This window comes from Loa loa (assembly GCF_000183805.2).
Source record: "Loa loa unplaced genomic scaffold supercont3.91, whole genome shotgun sequence".
Taxonomy (NCBI): Eukaryota; Metazoa; Nematoda; class Chromadorea; order Rhabditida; family Onchocercidae; genus Loa; species Loa loa.
In genome coordinates this window covers 4,179-11,548 of record NW_018108271.1, presented here as the reverse complement: position 1 = coordinate 11,548, position 7,370 = coordinate 4,179, and the positions used below count along the sequence as shown (strand labels likewise).

The 7,370-nt window shown below is 31.5% G+C and overlaps 2 protein-coding genes across 2 annotated transcripts in view; one reads left to right on the top strand and one right to left on the bottom strand.

The window, feature by feature from the left end:
- LOAG_17550 (calcium-translocating P-type ATPase) overlaps window positions 1-1,454 on the bottom strand; it is a gene marked incomplete at its 5' end in the record, with an annotated part of 9,023 nt that extends 7,569 nt beyond the window's left edge. Inside the window, 4 exons of the mRNA XM_020450210.1 lie at window positions 15-146; window positions 533-646; window positions 774-874; window positions 1,301-1,454. Coding sequence (XP_020306143.1) covers window positions 15-146; window positions 533-646; window positions 774-874; window positions 1,301-1,454 — 501 coding nt within the window. The remainder of the gene's footprint in view (window positions 1-14; window positions 147-532; window positions 647-773; window positions 875-1,300) is intronic.
- A 2,914-nt stretch (window positions 1,455-4,368) lies between these two features.
- LOAG_11063 (hypothetical protein) lies at window positions 4,369-4,964 on the top strand (the record flags this gene model as incomplete). The annotated part of the gene is made up of 3 exons (XM_003146586.1): window positions 4,369-4,501; window positions 4,545-4,710; window positions 4,853-4,964. 3 exons carry the CDS (start codon window positions 4,369-4,371, stop codon window positions 4,962-4,964), a joined length of 411 nt encoding a protein of 136 aa, XP_003146634.1.
- Window positions 4,965-7,370: the final 2,406 nt, after the last annotated feature.

Here is a 7,370-nt window from a genome sequence, read left to right as displayed (position 1 = left end):
AAGATACCTGAAACCTCAACGATATCACCCGGCACGAGTTCATTAGCACGAATCATCTGAATGCCATGTTTTCCCTCGCGTATTACTTTTGCCATTTCTGGTTCATATTCTTTAAGAGCTTCTATAGCACTTTCGGCATTCCTTTCCTAAAAAACGAGACTTAAATTTTAACATGAAGCAAAATTTCACAACTCATGTTAAAATGCCTAAGCAATTCTATTGGTGGTTATAGAAGTGAAGTGAAGAAAAATGTCTCGTCACTTCCCTTCCATGATGATATCCCACTTTCTCAGCTCACCGTATAAAAAATATCCAATTTGTCAGTTTCGGCAAAAAAGAAATGAAATTTCTCTCGTGATATGAAATGTTCACCACAGCATGTTTAAGTATGGGAATATCCCAGGAGTTATGAGTGTTCGGATATTCGGTATATCATTTGGCTGTGATTCTACTCATGTAAACAGTATTTAATAAATGACTGAGTAAGTGATGAAAACACGGAAAGTTATTAAAAACAAATTAATAAACCAACTTGCCAAACACCGACTGTCGCATTTGCTATCAAGATAAGCAAAATTACAAAAGGTTCAACGAAAGCGGTGACCGCTGATGATTGGTCGTCGTGCTCTTCGAATAAAGCTAGCACCTTAATTACAATATGATTATAGAGAAGGAAAATCAAAGATAAAAAATATCCCAAAATATTAAAGTTTTGGAATTGAAAAGATGAAACAATTTTAAAAGTTGGAATTTCCTGAAAAAAGTGCACTTACAAATGAGATGATGGCAGCAAGAAGCAAAATTTTGACGAGGAGATCGTCGAACTGTTCCAATATTAATTCCCATAATTTCTTTCCTTCTTCGGCTGGCAATTCTGAAGTTCCAAAAATTTGTGAAAAAAATTTGCCAATTGTGAAATTTGAAAAAGTCAACCAGGATTTAATGGATTTTCCAAAACAATATGATATAAATACAATGTAATGATAATAAAGATTACTGATTACATGGGACAGTTCTCAGAGTTTGTTCCTTTGTTATCATTGAAAAACCGAAACTCTTCCATTTTAACCGTAGAGTAAAGAATTAATTGAAGGAAACATCAGCATGTTATTAACTGCATGTAAAATACCTAAGGCACGACGGTAATACCTGTCATTAACTTACAGTATCAAGCGATTTGTACATAGAACACACAAAACACACAAGGAAACTCGCAACTAGCATTGTTGAATATATTGCGGTTTATAGGTTTATATGTAAACCGTTGAAAGATTTACAAAAAAAAAAAAAAACGTTATACCGTTTGAACCATATTTTTCTCTGTTTTGAAGGACTTGTTTCTCGGTAAGGCCAACATCACCGTTGACACCGAAATACTGCAATACATCAACGGTTGATTTCGTGTGGGCGTCCTCCATATCGGTCCTTCTTTTCAATACTTTTTCGCCCTGAAATGATGAAATTCAAATAATATGTAGTATTATCAGCAATTTTATGGATGAAGATAACGCATAAAAAAACCAACGCGGAAGTTTTATGTACGCACTAGTGTCACGTTTGTCGGAACGTTTATCAGCGAATAGCCCTTACGTATAAAAGTTAATATGGAAGATACTTTACACAGCAAGCAATATTAGTACTTGACAGATTTCCCGCTGATTAACAACTCGCATTTATTAATCACTCATTTCAGTCTTAGATGTTGTGTCATTTCTATGTTTCTTACAATAACTACTTTTAATCGGAATAATCTGAATTAACAAATTAAATTAGCGAAAAGAAATCGGAAAAAAAGAAAATATTTAAATAAAATATAACAAAACAACAGATGAACGAGAAATCGTATTAGAGCGTAATATCAAATTGAAGCAGAATTTTTCTGCTCATTTCATACACAAATCATCTAATACGCATTTCGAATGTCTAATAGTATGTCGTATATCTAATACGTATGTCATCAATTAAAACTAAGATGAAAATATCACGTGAAATTAATTACTAAATTCTACAACATTTCTCGAAGTCCCTCTTTCTCTTCTTCATACTATGTTGATAACGAAAAAAATGAATGCTAAATGGTGAAAAGAAAGCGGAAAGGTTACAATTACGATGGGAAATGGTATGAATTCAAAGATTGTCGTATTTGAAAACTGCTATACTGAGAAATAAGAAGGAGTAATAATGTATGGTATGGCCAAGCACAATGACATATTTACTCAATAAAGAAATAATCAAATTAATTATGCAATATGAATTTTTCAAAGAGAATTCCACTCAAAGTATACTTTTCGAAAGAATGAAACTTTAAAGAATTTCAAAGAACATTCTAACACATCCTCTGTTCTCGTTGAAGCCATTTTCAGCCCGTTCAGCCTTAATCGGAAGAAATAAGTATTTGGCTACAGTTGACAATGAGAAAGTAAAGCAGTGAAGGTACGAGAAATATCTATCACTTTCCACACTTCCTAAATTGAACTTATTTCAGCTTATTTCTTAATTCAATAATATGGTTCACTGATAATAATATGGTACAAGTCTTGGAGGGAAAGCAATAATTCATTGAAAATAAAAATGAAAACAGTGGAATAATTATGATGCTTGAATTTAATACGGGAGCTTTTACATTTCACTTCATATTATTTTGCATTATGGTTGCCCTAAAACTCGATGTTCAAATTTTACTTTAAAAATTTAAGTTAAGTTGAGGAAAAATGAATTTCTCATCATGTTTTATTTGATAATGAAAACATGCTCCAAATGTTCTCGAATTGTATGAACACAAATATTCCAACCAATTATCGATTTAACAATAGTTTTACAGTGATCTTTTAATATCTTATGCCATTCCTGAAATTTTTCGATGACCGCCTAACAGCAATTTCACCCAACACCATACAATTTCTTTGTGAACAGTTGAAATTCGAACATTTACATTTCTGAAAAAACAGAATTCAAAAAAAAAGACAAAAACAAAACAAAGGAAGTAAAAGCAAAATGAAACTCACGCGAAGTTGAAAAGAAATGTAACATTGATAAATTAAAACTGGTATCAAATACTGTGAGAGCTGTGTAATGTATATCATGTCACGTGAGTTTCCCGATACCTTTGTAGTGATTACAATCACTGACGTCATGTTGAAACTACATTAACACATGTAACATCACCATTCGAACACGTCGTGTACATGTTCATTTTTAACAGTTTTTCTCGCTGCCTTTTTTTCCGCAAATTAATTTAAATTACAATTCAATTTTCGCCTTCTTTTTGAATAGATATTTAAATGTTTAAATTTAAATGTTTAAGTTTCCATCCCATCAAGGCAGTACCATAATCTTCCCGAAACATAAAAATGTAGCCATAGATAGAAGTTATTCAGCCATATGCAGCCATAGATAGAAGTTATTTGATAGTAGTACTTTTCAACCATAGAACTGATAAAGTTTGAAATCAATCTTTGCAAATTACTATTAGAGTTAAACTAAGTAAATCGTCGACTAATTCCCTCAGTCCTTTAAAAACCTTAAAAAATGCAAAAGTTATCCGCCAAAACCTGATAACCTTTTCTTCTTTAAATGAAATATTTCAGATTTTGAGATTATTATCATGGACTAAAAAGAAAAACGAACAAAATATTTCTTAGCCGAGAATAGAACCCACAAAAAATTGTCATGCCGAACAATACGTAATAGAGAAATGCAGAAAAACATAGATTCAATTTCAGATAAAATGAATTTTATTAAATTTAATGTTGGTTTAATGGAATGTAACATTAACCTCATTAAACAGAAGTCATTCTATCATCCAAATTAAACTTCACTAAAAATTAATCTCATTAATCAGAAATCATTTTGTCATGCAAGCATTTAATGCTATCCAAACTTTTGTAAATAACAGAGTTCAGTGAATGATGGTTCAATTTTCGTATCGATTGATGTGATTTCCAAAAACAGAACAATTCTAGATAGCTAAAAACGTAACGCCCATCTGAAATAACACTGTAAGGGAATAAACATAACATTAATTTGTCAACTAATCTTGCAGCAAAAAAAAAAAATTGAGCATTGCAGTTCCCATCTTTAATATGAATATGCAAATTACGCATATTTTCTATAAATAAATTCTGAAAAAATGAACATGAAGGATTAATTTTATAAAAAGTAAAAAAGGGACAATCCCAAACTTCAAACATCGAGAAATGCTCATAGGAATATGGTAGCTCCTATTTCTAATATGAATATGTAAAATATACACATTTTGCAGAAATTCTGGAAGAATGGACGTGAAAGATTAATTGTAAAAGATTAAAAGTTAACTCTAAACTTTTAAATATCGAAAAATGCTCATATGAATACCATCTTTAAATTCGGATGAAATTCACGCAGCGAACAATCGATTGTGGTGTCACTCCTCGTAGTGTCACCTCAACCAAGGGAAAAAAACGCATGCTACTATTAAAAAGGATGAAATATAACGACGGGCTGCGCGGCCCAGAACGTCACCGTTATTTTCAATTTAACCTATTTTTCAATAATTTTTGCTTGAGAGAAGGAGGAGGATGGCATCCTTACGCCAGATCTGTGTTTGGTGGGATGTGGTCCAGTTCAGTCCGGTTCGATCCGGTGCTCATATTCTAGTGATGGGAATTCAATGGAAGCTTCTGTTGTCTGTTTTTCATCAAAACTTTCTACATTGTCTGGTAACTTTAACAGGTTCTTGAAAATTGCGCAAAATTATTGAATTTATAAATGAAATGAAATGGATCATTCCAGCTGAATTGTCCATTTGAAGGAAATCTGTCCACTTTAAATATGCCTTGAATATTTTATCACTTGCTCTTAACTACGTTTACAGCATACCAGCTGATTCAAGAAAAGAGACACACATGAATTATGAATGTAATACATTCGTTTATGGCAAAAAAAAGGAAGCATATCCGGGAGTATCGGGAAATAATTCAATTTAAATAACAGGAATACTTATCTTTTGATTTGTTAGAATGAAATGCTATTGATTAAGGAATAAATTATGAACAATTATGAAATATAACAAATTTTATTTGTCACTTTTTATTTCCCTACCTATTTTTGTTTCTTTCCTTTCTTAAAAATATATATAAAACATGTGCGTATTGTTTTAGACTAAATGAATGATCAATTTCTTTGGGATTAGTAATCAAATGAACAATTATTTATGTGCCTAATATGTGCACTATGATTAGGTTTCACAACCGATGTTTTTGGGAAGGACTTTATCCAGCCTTGATGCAAACGCTACAAATATTGATGTATCCTTCACGCCTGCAAAGTGGATTTTTTTAGGTGAGGCAGAGTGTGTACGGAACTAGCCCCATCCTTTTGTCGTAAGATTCATCAGCTATGGCTTAGCGAGCTAGGACAGTGACAGTGAAATCCTCAGGACGTAGGTTTAGTTAGAGTATGAGATGAAAGATCTTGCGAAATTAAACAAGCTCCATCTGTCCGTTTTCAGTTGAGACTTGTCCGACATGGGAGACCGGAGGCATATGTTACTGCCAAATAGCTCGCAATCTTATTTGCGCACTCAAGCTTCTCCCTTGCGACTAGGGAATTTTCGTGGAAGACATGTATATATCTCCATGTATTGCTTATTTTCTTATTCTCATTTACCAATGAAATTTCCATTTATCAATTTTTCGTATTATTTTTTTAAATTAAATGAGCTGATAATGCACGCATGAATTGATGTTAGAAAATTGTTTCTTTTTTAATCTAATTTTTTTTTAATTTTAATAAGGGGAATTCATTTTGTAAATATGATAAAAATTACTACGTAATCATTGTGCTAATTCAATCTACTAATAACTATCAACAGATAAATACAATGTGATAAATGTCTCTCCGATATTATAGTACTTATCAAACAAATCACACAGGTACTCACGAATTTGCCGTTCGACAGACAAATGCGGAAGCATATTCGATTTCCCAATAGAGTTGCACTTTTTTACAATATAAAAAAATACCTGATATGAATAAGTTCGTTTTTCCTTCCTTCATAATTAACACTAGTAGGTCCTTTTATTATTTGGTTTTGCAGTACCATATGTTTCGGTACTGTTTAGCAACTTTTGGTATGAACATGGCTCCGTTCTGGTTATCCGACAAAGGCTTACGGATACTTATCGTTAACTATTTTCTTCAGAGCCTCTTTGGAACATGCGACAGTTTTCCTTTTTGACTTGCTTGAATCTTTTTTGCTTTTTCCCTGTCTTATTCTGCATACACAATAACTATGTCTTTTTTTTTTGCCTCCAATTTTTTGATTACTTCAAGAAAAATCATGTTGTTTCTTGGTCTAACGATTGCAGCAAGTAATTAGATCTTATCCAATAATAAATTATTAAGTGAATTATTTAGTATGTTGGATTTATAATTTGGATTTGATAATTTGAAAAAGTTCATCAAGCAAGGTAAGATTTTAATAATGCAGCTATCAAAAGAGAATAAAAGTGCGGACAAATGTCAATTATTTTACTAACGGTAATAAAATGAACACAAGTATATTAATTCCAATTTAATTAGTTGTTTTACTTACACAGCGATTCGTATTGGTTATGTTTTAAATGGAAAAGCTTTTAATAAATTATAATTGTAATAGTAAACGATTACAGCAAAATTACTTACGTTAATAAGTTGTGTCTTTTTTCTTAAATTAAATTGCAAAGTTACATCGAATAATAAAAATCGAATAAAAGCTTAATTGAAATTGTGGGATTTTAGCAAAGTATTTATGCTAACCTTTTGCTAAGTTTTGAATTCATGACCTTTCAACCGAAATAATATAACAAGTAAAAATCAAATAAAAGCTTAATTGAAATTGCGGGATTTTAGCAAAGTATTTATGCTAACCTTTTGCTAAGTTTTGAATTCATGACCTTTCAACCGAAATAATATAACAAATAAAAATCCAATTAGCGAGCTTGAAACGCAAAATCTGAATGAGATCTGTTTTTTCCATACCTTAAATAAGCAGCTGCTTACGTTTACCTCATATTATAATAATGAAACACTGGTTTACTTCTGGTTCATATACAATCTGAAATTAAATTACTATTTGCAACAGCTTATGATCCAGTTCTAACTGTAATAATACCTATTCTCTCAAGTTAAATTTGAAAATGAAAATTGAAAAATCCAGGAATTTACCAGTTAAACAGTTACAAAGAAATCTCAAGACAGAGTACTGCAAACGACAAGGCGCAATTGTTTGCATTATTTATTCGTCAACTTTTCCCTGTCATCCTAAACATACAAAAACCCGCTCTTCTTTTTTGTCAACCTAAGCAAACAAAAATTCAATTCATTCGAACATGTTGAAAAAAAAAAAAAGA